We start from the raw sequence: 15901 nt of genomic DNA, 5'->3' as shown, positions 1-15901 counted from the left end.
ATGCATGCGGACCGTAACCGGGCTGGTCAGACCTGCTGTTCAGCGTTCACGTTGCTGGCGCTGCGAGAAACGCAAGCACAGCACAGAGCGTCGTGGGCGCGGCAGCGAACGCCCGGAAAAGGAGGGGGTGGGTGGGTCAGGCACCGTGATGGTGGGCCCCAGGTTTTTAGACGCCCTTCGCTCATTGTCAGCTGTCAGCTGCCGTTAATCGGCAGTTAGCACTGCTTCCAACTGTTGCCCGCTAGCTGTGCGCTCGCTCACTGTCAGGGCGAGTGACGGACATTAGGTGTGTTTTCCCCCTACTTTCATTTTAACCCTGGATTCACCGTGACAGAAGGGTAAGCCTTGTGAAATTGTCATCTGTACGTAGGTTTGCGGATCGGAGAAGGTATGTAGAGGAGATATGTACGTAGGGGAGACTGATTTTTTACGGTTAATTAAGTGCTGCCGTGTGCTCGAGGCATACGCAAATATTGCCCGTGCGATGATCTCTTCACCTTGCAACAGAGTAGGAATAGATCCCAATCTGGGAGTCTATCTAAGCTACCTGTGATTTCCACTTCTCTTGTTCGCGGCTTGTGATTAATGCAGGGAAATAAAGAGATCATGGCGGAGGGGCAAAAGATGCCCGCGCTGGAGGATGTGCCGGCGGGGCCGTCGGGGGAGGGGAATAAGGGGAAGCCAGTGTGGCTGGAGGCGCTCGTGCGAACCAGGTTCTGGGAGCCATGCACGGAGCACCCAGACGTGACCAGGGGGGAGAGGTGCGTGTTCTGCCTCGACTGCTACGAGGTGACATGCCCGCATTGCCGCCACGACGAGCCCGGCCATCATCGCCACCTCAAGGTCCGGCGCTATGTCTACCGCTCCGCCGTCCTCGCCAGCGACATGCAGACCCTGGGCATCGACGTGTCAAAGATACAGGTATGTATATATGAATAATGTTACCCAAATATTTTTTTTAAATTTTGTCCGTCACGACATACCTACCTAGCTAGGACACCACCACATACTACGCGTGCGCGTATCATAGGATCGGATCATGGAATATATATAGGGACGTACGACATGGTGATGACCAAGTTTATTAAGACGATGTTTAGCTAGCTTATTCGATGTATGGGGTTTTCCAATTTACTTTTGTGCTTGCAGCATTACACCATCAATGCACGAAAGGTGCTGCATCTGAGGCCCATGAAGAGGTCCAAGTTCTTTAGGCCTCCAGCGGGGACAAATCGCTGCAAGACTTGCTAGTGCTTTCTCCATGGTGACAGGAGAAAAGGCTACGACTACTGCTCACTTGTTTGCCAGGTTCGCAAGCTCCTCTTGCCAATATGACTGTGTATCATCGTCGTCATCGTATATAGACTTAAGGCTTCTTCTTCTTCTTCTTAAAAAAAGGCTTCTTCTTCTTTTTTTTCAAGCTATGACTCCAGATGTTTTAAGCATGCTGCTTGTCACATCGTAACTCACATTATAAAGAATAATAATAAGCATAAGATGTTTAGTTTTTACCTTGTCGTTTGAAAAACAAAGTGTGTTTTCAAGGATTCTAAAATGCCATGAATTCCTTACCAGGGGAAGCAAGATGTGTCGCCTGATGAATTCTCAGGATCCGAAGCTGAGGATCGCCTGAAGAGCCGCCTTCAAAACAACATGGAATCACCACCAGTGGCTGAGGATGGAAACGAGCCGGGAGCCATCGTCGACAACCCCCCAGAGCCATCTGAAGTACCACCGCCGGTGGCTGAGCATGGAAACGAGCCGGGAGCCATCGTCGACAACAACCCCCCGGATCCATCTGACGCACCGCAGGCAGCAAACCCGGGGCGCTCGAAGAGCAGCTCGTTTCGTAGACGTCTGCGCAAGCAGGTGGTGCCGAAGAGGGCACCATTCTTCTGAATGCTGTTCGAGCGAGACAGCCATCTGAATAATCATGATCGAGCTCAACTGCTCAAACGACCTAGCGGTGATGGCTAGGTTTGATATATGTCCAACTCCAGATTGGCTTTGCTCGCTTTGATTTGCTGCCGCTGGTTGCTGCCGTTCTCTTTGAAAACTTGTAGTGTGTGTGGATGAATATGTATGTGTCTGTTTAAGGTGAACCTATGTTGCTGCGATTTCCATGGGGGTACCGGCTTGGCACAGTTTCTGCGGTGCTCGTTGTTAAAGACTGGTATTTGATTATGGTTTATTACATAACTTCTTTTTCTAGTGTCTGATAGATGCATTGAACAATCTATAACTGCTTTAGTTAGTTTGATTATTTATGCATGTGATGTTAGTTGCTGAATGTTATTTCTTCCTCTTAAATTACATGGTTGCAAAAATGAAATCTTAAACTACGATTCCTACACCAAACCAAAGCTTATCATTGGGCCACATCGCTTCCTTTTCCTCAAGCATTGGATGAGAAACGAACGGCATCAAGCCCTGCAACGTGGCTCTCTTCGTGAAATTTCTCAGGTATCAAGTTTCTTAGGCAAGTCTCGGTCAGAAGAGGAAAGCGTATTTATCTCTCCCTTACCTGTTGCTTCTTCCCGACCCTTCCGACGTCACAATCGCAGCGCAAGAAAATCTCTGACCAAAGGAAAGGTGTGTGATCTCTTCTTCTCCATGAGAATCATGTTGGTCGACAGCTCCAAGTCATCGCTCCATCTCCCCACCTGCGCCTCCGCCGCCAACACGCTCCCCACGAGGTCACGATCCTGCCGTTCCACCCCTGCCCGCTGTAGCGTAGCGAGCGCCGGCCGGGGCGGAAGAACAGCATGGTCTTCGTGAGCGCCCGCGCCGCCCCGCGCCCGCGATCTCTGCCGACTACGCGCTCCCCACCTGCGCTTCCTCCCATCGCGCGGCCCCGCGCCACCATGTCCTGCGCATACGCCCGGATGGCGGCATCCTCTAATCAAAACCCTTACGGCCTGCTAAATTATAATGGCAGATTTTCTCATCTGCACAAATATATTCCTGTCCATTATGCAAATTAAGTATATGTTGTAGTTCCTGAAAAGAAATGGATGCCAATAATGTAACAGGGGCCAAGTTAATGGATCGCTGCTGGCCGTGCCTAAACTGATCAAACAGGCCTTCATGCTCAAACTCGCTCAAATGAAAGTCTTAAAATTTAAAAGCATTTAGTATAAAGGTTGCTCAAAATTTCAAAACCTACATCTTCGCTACAGAGCAAATTTAGAAATCCAAAGCTCTATGATAAATCACCCATTGAACCAAAAAGATTTTAAAAAAAGTGTTCGATATCAAAATTCAAAGTGCTTCTACACACGAAAAGAAAAAACTGTGCCACGGGTACATCCACCGGCCACTCGCGGCAATGCCGCGAGGTTTTCTAGTAAAAGATCTATTTGCACTGGCTTCAAAAAAAATTTCATAGTGCTGTACTGGTTCACTCAGTTGGCAGGTGAAATACACACACAGCATTCAACATTAGACCATTCAAATATCAAGCACACAGGCTCTAAAACATATAGCTTGTGCTGCCAGTAAACCCCCAAAATCTGTAATAAATTCCTGATGATGTTATCCTTGATTGACAATTCAGCATCTATAGCTATGCAAGGGATATAACAAAGATTCAAAGAACAAAGAAACTAATCGATTGACTTCTATTTCCATACATGCCACTATGACCGTGAACCAGCTCGCGTTTGGAGTCTTGGACTACAGCTTTATTAAGGCAAAAAGAGGTCAACAACAAGGGATGATGAAGGTGATATCATTTCTAAAAGGCTTTTGGGGGTTTCTAGTAAAGAATTTTAGATTGATTTTGAACAGGATATAATGTGTAATGGGATCCTATATATATTACAATTTAAGGAAAAAAATATTGGTCATGGAATACACCTATCTTTTCTTGGACGTAGTAAGAAGCATAGTCCTACTCCTGGCAACTAAAAGCACTGCTAACTTAACCAACTCCTCTTTTACCATAAAGAGAACTGAGGCGGCAAAGACACTTTGCACAATCTTTGTACCCATTCCTTTGTAAAACCCATGAAATCCTTCGTAACGGATCATCTTTATTATCGCATCTATTGTACCTGGTGCACATAGTCAGTGTAATGTTAACAACAACATGATTAGATATACATGACATAAGATAAGTATGATATCACATATATTATCAAAGCACAACAGTTCAGAAAATATCAACAATCAGTTCTCAAATAAAGCATAGAAACAGTTTGTTCTAGACGAAACTATATCAACAACTTGCTATTAGTTTGGTTGAGCAATGGAGAAAGATACCTGTGTATCTGGACATCACATTCCTGCCTATTTCTTGCTTTGCTTGCAACCTAGACTGCAATAATTAAGACATAATGAGCAAACAAGAAGCCTCCACCCCCCACCCCCACCCCGTGCGCGTGCCTAGGTGCATTTAAAGCATACCCAAGTACCAGTGTAAGCTTTATTACGTAATATGTGATTGGTAATCCCATGTAATTGGAATTCAGGCATGGTCAAAATTATTAACTCAGTCTCCAAAAGAAATGTACCTTGACAACTAGCAATGGGTAAGTGATAACAGTAGCTCCCAGTTTTGCTATTGCACCCAACAAGAATACCTGCTCAAGGAGGAACTGCTGAGAAAGACGGTATAAAATATGTATGGAAAATTACCATGAGCTTGCTCATTCATACTGTTATGTTTAATCCGGAGTGCTAACAAAGGACATGTAAGAAGATAGGTAGGACAACAGGGTAGAGAAGTAAAGAAGTTGAATTCTTCTTTCTTGAGTTCGTAGAAACGCACAATATAAACTTATGGCATTTGCTGCTGGTCCTCTTACAAATACGTAGTTATTAATGACAAAGGGTACATCCCCACTTATTAGTTTAACTTGAGAGCCATATTCATTTCCCATCAAAAACTAAATGGAACGAAATCAAAGGCGACAACAGAAATTGCTGTGGACCTGTATTGCTTGTTGCAAGTATATGTGTCTGATAAAAAAATAATTTAACTTGGTCATAATTAAGATCTGCGCTATTCAGTAAATACATCACGCCCACCAGTCACCATGAATGCAGTAACTTAATCTCAATGGTTTCTGTTAGCTGGCCACCGGCGCCACATCTGAACACATACCATATTTACATAGCAATCCTATGGTACTCAGTACTAACCCAGCATTTTACATAAAAGCAGAATCTTCCACAAATGAAACATTTGGATCATTATTCAGATGATACAGAAGATATGTTCTGGATAACAAACTAATTATACCATGTTAAAAAATTTCCCATAATTACACCTAATTCTCTTGCTTAAATATTCATAATTTTTTTTTAAAAAAACCCACCAATATAGCATATCATATGCAATGAATGGTTGTTACAACCCCATTAAAAAGTGCTACACAGCTGCAGACAATTGGCCTGACTCTGGCCTCTGAAGGTAATAGGCTAATAGCGGCTCTTTTACATGCGAAAAATAAGTTTCTAGGAGTGGGACAAGCAATTAAGGCAACAGAGAGTCCAAACAATCACAGTTTTACAAGGCAGGCTCCTGCATCATTTCATAAAACAAGAACATGACCTAAATCTGAAATTTATACCTCCATAGCAGTGAGGTTCCTTTTAGGTAGCTGCTTTCCAGAACCCTTTGATTGGAGACGCTTTGCCAATGTTTCATATATCATAAACTGAATCGACGGGTTACATACCTGAAATTTTACAAGTTTTAGTAGCTGACTTGCATATGTAACCAATAAACTTTATTTGTGATCTTTCAAAAAATAAAAACCAAAACCAACCATGATTAACGTTGGAACAAGTCCTTTCCAAAATCCTCTTATGCCAGACTCATGATAAACCTCCTGGATCTGTCTAAGATCGATAGAAAATAGTTAATAAATGTCTCGTAAGTTTATTTGTGATGTAAAAGCAAATTAGAAGAAGGCAGGACTTCAGACTACAGTTACAGCAACTTAATCTATTCGGATGCAAATTTGATGAAATCTATAATATTGTAGGGTACTGAACTAATGTTATCAATAGGAAAGTAAACTCTTGTATTCTCTATATCCTAATTAATAGGCCAGCCTATTTAATATTCCTGAACTTAATAATTGAGTCATTTGAAGTTTAAGGAAAACAACTGACACACTGGCATGTTGCATACTTTTATATTCTCCTTTTTTAAAAAGACCTATACCATTCAGTCATTCACTAACTGCCCTTTTCATGTCTCTACTGAATAGTTTCAATGCCAAATTTCAACAGAAAGGCTTAGGATGAAAGATTAGCAACTTAAGGAATGAGAACTAACCGCTTGAAGTGTACCGTATGGATGAGGTTTTTCAGACTCCAGTTTAACCAACCTATCCTTCAGAATTGAAACCTCCAATGAATTGGCCCTATATATTTCATTCAGTAAAAGGTCCTTCTTAGACTCCAAGATCTTCCTTTCTGCTTGTGTATGTGTCTGAAAGAAGGCAATGTTAATTACTGGTTTGATGCACCATTTATTGTTAGTAGTACAGAAGCGTATAAGTACTGGTTTGATGCACCATTTATTGTTAGTAGTACAGAAGCGTATTCCAGTTCAGTTTAGCCATTGAATTTTCTGCATAGTCTTGGTAAAAGCAAGCCACATGGAATTTAACTATATAAACAAGCAATATTTGTTTGTCACATAACTACTTTTGTATCTGACTGCAAGAAATCTGGATGATGTGTCATGGCAAATGTACCAGTTATAGTTCATAGGCAAATAAAAAAAACTAAGTATGAAAATATTTTTGGGAGGTATAAACGAAAGGAACAAGCATCTAGGTCATAGCTCATAAGAGCTTTCCTCCACCAAAAAATAATTGTGATCAGGGCGAAGCTATGAGGAAGTTGAGGTGACACATGTATAGTATTAAAGGGACACCGTTAGCTTGAGTTGTTTAACATGGTCAAAATAAGCCACTTACTGCTAACCAAATTCTCTCTAGTGTGGTGCCAACGCACCATCATGGATGAACGTGATGCCACCCCTTATTGTGACTCAGTGAGGATCTTATTCAGTGCAGTAGTTGGAGGTTAGAAGCTTTATAATTAAATGGGACTGTAGCATATTTTTGGCAATAAATGTCCTGTGTAAATACTATGCACATTCCCATAGCTGCTCATAGAGAGTACCATTTCAGTCCCCTAATTTTCATCACCCATACAAATTCCTAATATGGAAATAGTTGGAGGCAATGGAATATTAGTTCTTTGCCTGATTGCTTATACAACTTCATCATCTCTAAATAGCAGATAGGCTCATCACGAGGGATATGGGGGCAACATAAGTTACACTTACACAACACTGTGTCAGTATAACAGAGTAGTATGTAACCATAGCACTAATGTAAGCATTCCCTGACAACAACAATTCTGGTAATCTTAAGATAGTAGAACTCACTAAACCTGTTCATAAGAGAAATTCTCTTACTTAGTGAACTTTACCGGTTATCTGTTCTTCTTGGAGAAAAGAGGAATTATAAGTAACCTGATTAAGTTTACCTGCATGCGTGTCACAATAACCCATATTGGATTGGTAAGAAGAACATTGATTGACCTGAAATACAGGAAAGTGACCATGAGCATACCAAAAGATCATTAAATCGGAAAACTAAACATAAAAAGTACAAACTAGGGAAACTACACTTTTGGTACCTATTTCACAAAATCACACAAACTCGGCACATTGGTCGTAAAGTACACATATTAACGCTAAAATCCATCAGTTTGGACATCCAGTGACATTACAGGTCCATACATAAGAAGCTTGACAAGCTCATTGATCTGTTTTAATTTGTCCTTACATTTCAATAAAACAAGTGATTGCAGTGGGAGTAGACAGCTTACCCAGCAACAGCAGCAATACCAAGCCAAGAGAGCATCCCAACAGTACCATCCCCGAGGCCTTTCTTACCACGAGCAACTGCTACATGTTCAACCTTGTTCTTCAGAATCTGGTAGAAGTAGTAATAGATTCCCTGCAGCCATAATTGGAATTCAGCTCAAGTTCAGAAATAGTACTTTGTACTTAACAGATATTATTGGGAGAACATGTTCTGCACAACCCACATAGCATCGAAGAAGTGGGATTTAACCTGCGATGCGGCAGTGCCGACGAGAGAGGGCTTGAGGCCGCTGTACAACCCACCCCACCCTTCCGTTTGGATCAGCTGTTACTTGATCCCACACTTGGTCATTAGTGGGCATTAGCAGTTACTGCAACAGGTAGACGACAAGCCCGCGATGAATCACCTGGAGCAATTGGAAGAGGGTAGAGGTGTCGGTGGCGCCGCTCCCGGGCTTCCTCTTCTTCGCCGACCGCTCTGTCTGCTGCCGGGTGTTCACCTGATCGAATCATCATCGAGCAGCAGAGCAGAAGTATTAACCGAATCGGAATGGGGGTAATAGGACGAACTAGAGCGACTGGGCGCAGGGAAGAGAATAGGATGGTACTGTTTGGAGAGGGTAGGTGATGATCTGCGCGATGATGCCACCGCCGGCACCGGCCAGCCCGTTCACCGCCGCACTCGACATGCTCCCCCACCTGGCAATCAGACACGATTAGCAAGCGCCGAGCAGCAGCACATGACGGCGTGCTCTGCACACCGTACCACGAGCAAACCGAGTGCGCGCTACGATATCGAGCCAGTCACCTTGGCAATTGCTAGGGCCTGTCAGGTGGAGCCGCTCGGGGCAGGCCAGCCGGCGGAGGCGCGCCGCGGCTGCGAGATAGGTAGAGACGGCACCGAGGGAGGGGGCGGGGGTGTGTGTTGGGGGGGGGGGGGGGGGGGGGGAGGCGGGGACCGGTGCGCGTCGTGCGGAGGCGGCCCTCAGCGCGCCAGTGCTGGAGCCTGGAGGGACGAGCGAGTTGGGGGAGGGGAGGGGTCGAATTGAGAGCCGCCGAGCAGGGAGGGAGGCGGGTTGCTAGTGGCTAGTGCGGTGGCGCTGGTGGAGGAAGGCTGGAAGGGATGTGTTCCGCGATTTTTCACGTTTCCCTTTCCTTTGCGGCTTGGTCTATCCGCTCGCGCGGGTCGACTTTCAAATCCCGCTCGAGTTTTCTCCAGGTAGCCACGGTTTGATCGGTTGTTGACTTGTTTCCATCTGGAACTCGTTTGGATTTCTCCGTTTTAAACTATATTGTTGCAGACGGGCTGATAGCCCGGTGGTGTGGTCGCCCGGCTGGGAACCCACCCGCCCGCGTTCGAATCCCATCGGGATCGACCGGGTGCTGCGCCGGGGTTTATCCCTAGTGGAGACTGAGCAGTGTGTGTGCATGTGTTTAGGTGGGTTAGGGAGTGAGTTGCTCAGTAGGCGCGTTCCAGACAGCTGGACAGCCTCACCTGCGTTCGAGTGTGCGGTCGGTGTGGGTGCTCATTGTCGAGTCTTATATGATGGGCCAGTGCTCCTGGCATAGTTCAAAAAAAAACTATATTGTTCATAGTTTTAAATAGGGGGCTACAATAAATAGCGGCGAATTTATTTTCGAGACTAAGAGACTATAGTGGAAACTATAGCAAACTATGGCAAATAACAGTTTACTACTAAACTAAAAAATACAAACAATAGATGTAAAAAAGTATAGTAATCAGTGAATTTCATAAATTTAAATGTGTTTCTAGGCCTGGTTATTGAAACGACGTTTAAACGTCGTGTTCACGAGAAAACGTTCTTGTGAAATCGACATTTAAACGATAAAACGTCCATCGTTTCATTAAAATCTACCCTCTATTCGTTTCGTCGTTTTATCGTTTTAATAACCTTGTTTCTAGGGCTACGGGAACATCACTTAAGTTGACAATATAACAAAATTCATACAATCAAATATTCAGTTGTCCAAAAAAAACTATATTGTTCATAGTTTTAAATAGGGGGCTACAATAAATAGCGGCGATTTTTTTTTCGAGACTAAGAGACTATAGTGGAAACTATAGCAAACTATGGCAAATAATAGTTTACTACTAAACTAAAAAAATACAAACAATAGATGTAAAAAAGTATAGTAATCAGTGAATTTCATAAATTTAAATGTGTTTCTAGGCCTGGTTATTGAAACGACGTTTAAACGTCGTGTTCACGAGAAAACGTTCTTGTGAAATCGACGTTTAAACGATAAAACGTCCATCGTTTCGTTAAAATCTACCATCTATTCGTTTCGTCGTTTTATCGTTTTAATAACCTTGTTTCTAGGGCTACGGGAACATCACTTAAGTTGACAATATAACAAAATTCATACAATCAAATATTCAGTTGTCCAAAAAAACAAAACAGTAGCACTGAGCTAAGGATAAAACTATAGCGGTGCTAAAGCTATGTCATTTAGCGCAGTTATAGCCCATTTTAGCATTCATAGCTGTCATAGCGGAATAAATACAAATAGCGTAGAGGGGACCCTGTAAAAAGGCTATAGCGGGGTTATAGCGCTGCTATAGCCCACTATTTAAAACCATGATATTGTTTAAATTTTATAAATCAAACTATTTTTAAGAGGTACATACATAGGATGCACACTCACCACATGGCACACGCACACGTGCGCGGCGCGTCCATACACACGTGTGCGCAGGAAACACGCAGTACCACTGTACGCACACGTGTGTACTCATATCAATCCAGAAGCAAATCCTAAAAAATCCACATAGATGCATAATAAATATTGTGCATAATAAATAATATGTATCTAAAAAAACTAAATTGATCTATAATTTAAAATGGGTGAAATAGTATAAATCAATTCAAGGGAAAGAAAATTTGAAGTTTAAGGAATATGTTTCGAGGAACTCGTAAGTAAAATACATGTATGTTCTCTCTATATTTAAATGGCCTCATTTGTTATTTTAGTAAAAGAATACAAAATGGTACGGAATATATGATATTTGTAACAATATGGATGAGATTATTCAACGGAGTAGTCAAGATTGGAAATAGCGGGCTATGAAGTTTAGCGGTAACCTTCTCTAAAAGCTATAGAATAGCTATAGCGAAGCTATAGCGGGCTATAGCGAAAGCTAAAATATTTAGCGGAATAATAAAATAATAAATAATCTCATACAAATTATAAGTATCGTTGGTCTAACACCTAAAATTTGAGTCTAACACGTCTCTTAACTATCCAACAGTACCCAATTGACATTTAGCGCTGCTAAGTCTCACAAAAACCTATTTAGCAGACATTTAGCATGGCTAAATCTCATAAAACCTTCTTTAGCGGATATAGCAGACAAATATTGTATAGCGTAGCGGTAGATCTCCTAAAAAGCTATTAGCGGACTATAGCGAAACTATAGCGGGCTATTTCCAATCATGGGAGTAGTTATTAACTTTTGCTGTTGCTTACGTGTTGATTGTGCATAGAAATGTCGTTGCAATTTTACAATATTATTTACTTTTTGCTAAATTTTATCTTGATAAATATTCAAAGCTACTAAGGTCGAAAGCACGTTTCGGAAACCAAGAGAAAAACAGTATTTCTTCTATACCGTCGTATCCTAACAGTACTAGAACTTTGGGCGCGGCGTTGTCGCGCCACTCGGAGTTAGACCAGTGTAATGTGATCGTGTTAGGTTGGTGCAATGAAGTGCACAGTTTATGATCAGTCACGCAGTTTGTAAGCACGTTATCGAAAACAATGGTATAAGCAGATTATCAGAAACAATGGAATAGACAAGTGAGGTTAGGTGCAGCATCGGGATTTTTTTTGTATTTTAAATCATCGTGAGGTTCTGCAGCTGTTAGTATGAATGTGGACACATTTACAATTTTGCGTTGCTCCATTATCACGCTGGCAAATACTTTGTGTAATATGAAGGTGCATTCGATTTATGTGTTTTGGAAAAAGTAATCAAAGCAAGCCAATTTAATAATAAACTCTAGAGGAGGCGTCGTACATGAATTTTGATGTTTAATGGTAAAAACAGTAAGCTTTGCGATTGATTGTTTCTAGTACACAATTTACATATGATATGTTATAGTCTTATTGTACATGGGCATCGACAACATAATTTACTAAACATTGTTCAATAAATAATGAGTATATGATATAACAGGAAATATTTATTAAAAGTGCAATACAAAGGTTACACCATCACTTTCTAGCTCTCGCGGTCCTCTGATACAGCAAATCAACAAGAGGGAAGTACACAGATGCAGGCCTAGTTTTTTTTTTGAGAAACACAGACCACCATGCGCGCACAGCCCATGAGCAGGCGGCCCAGAGTTGGCCCATCAAGCCAGGGCCAGTGTTGGGCAGGCCCAAGGCCCAGGCGCACCTCTCTCTTTCTCTTCTCCTGACGTTCTTCTTTCTCTCGATCTTTCTCTCACAGACATGAACTGGCCATGGCTTGACCGGCGGTTGCCGGCCGGCGTTGGGCAAGCTGGCGGGCGGGATCGGCCGCGGCAGCTTGGTCGCTGTCAGCCGTGCCCCAAAATCTTCCTAGCTAGGGCCGGGCATGATGGGGCCGTCAGGCCGTGGCGAACAGGCGCGCACGGCCGGCTTCGAGCTCAAAAATGACTGTCAAAACTCCATGAATGTCGAGGAATGAGATCAGCATGAGAATCAGGGTGTCGAGGGAATTCCATTGTAGTGCCTAGGTTGGTTGGTAAGGGATCGGGGGTGCAAGTTCGACGACAGGGTTGAGGTCGGGGCGACGATGTTACTGGCGGCCGCGAGATGTGCGTTTCCTGACGCTTTGATCGCCGGGGTTTGGGAAGGAGGCGTCATGAAGGACCTAGGGAGGTGGGTGAGTCATGGGTGCAGGTGATTTAAAGATGGTGGCTGGTGTTGCACGAATTTTGCCGGCGTAGGTGCTGTGCTTGCCGCGGTTTAGTTTCAGCAAGATGAGGCCAGTAGCCGTGGGAGAAAGGAGGAGGAAGGAAGAAAGAGGGAGATAGAGGCGAGGCCAACGGAGCCTTGGAGGAGAGAGCGACGCGAAGGGAGCACGCCTATGGAGGAGGGGGACGGTCGGAGAGCGTGAGCAAGACGCGGAGGAGGTCGTCACCTGGAAGAGGAGCAGTTCCGGAGGGATGGTCGCGGCATGATGAAGGATGGCCGTTGGTGTGCGATCCGACGGTCGAGGTTTTTTGGATGACGTGGCGCGATGCCAGCCCGAGGAGGATGGTGCTGATTTCGTTCTCTATATATATTTCGTTCTATAGAGACTAGAACTCTTGGCGCGGCGTTGCCGCTCCATTCGGAATCTAGCCAGTGTTTCGTGTTACTTCAGCTTTGTAGCTTCAACCCTTTGATGAGCATAAAAATTCCATTCGGAATCAGGCCAGTGTTTCGTGTTACTTCAGCTTTGTAGCTTCAACCCTTTGATGAGCATAAAAATGGTACAACGTATAACATATACATGAGTGATTAATGCCAGATTTTGATATATTTCTATTTGTAACAGGATAAGAGTTTTTTTTATTTGTCTTGCTGTTTGGTTACCCTCTGAGTAAATTAGCTTAGCCGAGACATAGTATGGAAATGCATTCTGGTCTTCTACTTGTCTCTGCTTTTTCAACCGCAAATCAACAAGTACTATAAATGTAACGCGTATAAATTTTTAGCTTTGAGCAAATGCCATGACAATCTTATGGAAGGGCATGAAATCCTCAAGCAGCATTTACATAAGAAGCTGTTATAGGGGATCAACCATCCAGAAGTCACGAGTATGCCTATTTCCTGCAAAAGTACTCTGATACACACTTTGGAATTTCAATTGAGCATCTCAAGAAGCTATATTGTTTCATTGAAGTTTTATTGGCGAAGTCAACATCATGCCACTTGCTGTTCTAGTTCTCGACTGTTTTCCATATTCTTCCATGGTGAGGCTGTATAAGGAAAGAAGAAACAAGTTGTAAACAATTTAGCTAGATTATGTTTAAAGTCTAAAAGCAAGCAAAGATAATGACTCATAATTATACACAGCTTTTGCGAGCAGGGAAGCCGACAACTGAGTTCAAATTAGGTCATCTGGAGTCAAGAACCAAAACCTTCATTGTGGGCATTGAGGTTCTCAAGCTGATAATGATCATTTCCTGTGCCAAAAACTAAGGTTGACAATTAATACCTTATGCATAGAAATAATAGATGCAATATTCAAAAGGCTACTCCGACCAGAAAAGGCTGATTTCCCAAGTTCAAGTTTGGCAATGCTATATGACAGTAAGCCCAATACCTCCAATTTGATGTGGCAATAACTCAAGCTTGACCTTGGTGGCTTTGGCAATATTTGGCTGCTTGTAAATACTCAACATGTGTTAGTCAAATCCTAAGAAAGCAGTGCACTAACCGATTTGGTATTCTCCATGGTGCACAATTGGTTGATAAAAAAGCTAATAATTCATCGTGAAGTGGTTGAGCTCATGATTTGTGGAAACTGCAAACCACTTGTCAACTACAATCCCTTAACTCACAGACAAAGAAATGGAACAACAATCTATGCATGGGCCACAGCCTGTTCAAAAGCCTGCAGATAATTTCATGACGACACAACCAAATGGGTGCCACATTAGATGCTGCAGCCAAGCGGATCGGCAATCAAGCTGATATATGGCACTGACTAACCAGTTGCTTTGAACCAATCAAGGCACTTCTAGCCATGGGCAAAAAACATCAGTATAAGAAACTCACTTTCAAGTACAAAATTGGCTCTTACACATGAAATTTTAACCTAGCATCTGCTTATGCACATGAGAAAGTTTGCTAGATACTGACAAGTGGAGAGCTAATTTGATTTAAAATCCTCATCACACCCGAGACAACCTGCCAAAAAGGCAATCAAGAATGCATACGAAATATATGTAGTTCGTACAGAATTAAAATGCAAAGATAGCATAAATTAAACTTGAGAGCAAGAGTTAGCACGAGGACTGAACATGCAGGAATAGCCAGCAGTTTTGTATTGAACATATAAAAGAATTTTACAGTAGCTTGGGATAAATTGAAAATTATATATGTAGTTTTAGATAGAAAAGATGGGTCAAAGTGAACCATAATTTTCACAACAAACTTATGTGATCCCTTCTTGAATCGAAGTCGTATTTTTATGTTTGGCAGGTCCTACTGGGCTACAACTCCTCCGAACACCAACTTTCAGTGAGCACCTTTACCTTAGAGCCTTTGGGGCATTTCCTCAAGCAGTTGTTGGGCGTCGTACATGTTGACCACCGCTCTGGCTGTAGGGGCACTACCAGTCGTGCTCTGTGGTGACAGAGGCCCCAAGGGCCGCTATTTGCAGTGCAGGCTGGTGCGGCTCACCTTCTTCGACGCGAGAGCCTTGAGCTGCGCTGGCGCAGACACCATGGCTCCTTCACGAATCACTAGCCAGGTGTGGAGGACGACGGACCTTGCAGCTGGCAGGAGAATATCGACCGGCAACTGCTGGGGGAATGGAAGGTGCTTGTGGATGAGTGGGGAGGAGCGTCAGCTAGATGGGAGAAAAAGATTCCAGTGCGGATGGCACTAGCTGGAGAGAGTGATGAAAGCGAGACGAGATTGGGTCCATGGCCCTTGTGAGGAGGATTGGGAGAGCTCCTCGTGCGCCGGCGAGGGGGTAGGTGGACAACGGCGGCAGCGGCGCACACTCAGGAGTCGGGACGAAGTGTCTAGAAACGCTAGGTAATTTGCCTGCAACTGTGGATGGTCCGATCAACATCCAACGGAAGAGAACGGCCAGCGACGTGGCCAAATAAGACGCCAGATCCTATGGAGCAGATTTCGTTATGTAGAGATTAGAAAAAGACTTTCGAAGAATAGGAAACAAGATGTTAAAATCTCATAAAACAACAAAATGTTCAAATCACTAGATTATATAAGGCTTAGAAGCCCCCTCAACTTAAGAGGTATGGAACTCATACGCATGCCATCTTCAAGTCCAATCTCACTCCTCAAGAAACTAGA

The 15901-nt window shown here is 43.3% G+C and overlaps 1 protein-coding gene and 1 long non-coding RNA gene across 2 annotated transcripts; both read right to left on the bottom strand.

The window, feature by feature from the left end:
• Window positions 1-3595: 3595 nt before the first annotated feature.
• On the bottom strand, window positions 3596-8802 carry LOC120646800 (peroxisomal nicotinamide adenine dinucleotide carrier-like). The gene is made up of 12 exons (XM_039923271.1): window positions 8667-8802; window positions 8467-8557; window positions 8266-8358; window positions 8109-8183; window positions 7861-7991; window positions 7516-7570; window positions 6290-6445; window positions 5775-5843; window positions 5577-5684; window positions 4515-4583; window positions 4264-4318; window positions 3596-4055 (listed from the first exon to the last, which is right to left on the bottom strand). Exons 2-12 carry the CDS (start codon window positions 8545-8547, stop codon window positions 3859-3861), a joined length of 1089 nt encoding a protein of 362 aa, XP_039779205.1. The 5' UTR covers window positions 8548-8557; window positions 8667-8802; the 3' UTR covers window positions 3596-3858.
• A 4765-nt stretch (window positions 8803-13567) lies between these two features.
• Window positions 13568-15727, bottom strand: LOC120646799. The gene is made up of 2 exons (XR_005664589.1): window positions 15112-15727; window positions 13568-14764 (listed from the first exon to the last, which is right to left on the bottom strand). It is a non-coding gene; the product is annotated as an uncharacterized LOC120646799 (long non-coding RNA).
• Between the last annotated feature and the right edge of the window lie 174 nt (window positions 15728-15901).

Source organism: Panicum virgatum, chromosome 9K (assembly GCF_016808335.1).
Source record: "Panicum virgatum strain AP13 chromosome 9K, P.virgatum_v5, whole genome shotgun sequence".
Classification (NCBI taxonomy): Eukaryota; Viridiplantae; Streptophyta; class Magnoliopsida; order Poales; family Poaceae; genus Panicum; species Panicum virgatum.
The sequence above is the reverse complement of the archived record's forward strand: the minus strand, read 5'-3'. Positions and strand labels throughout refer to the sequence as shown.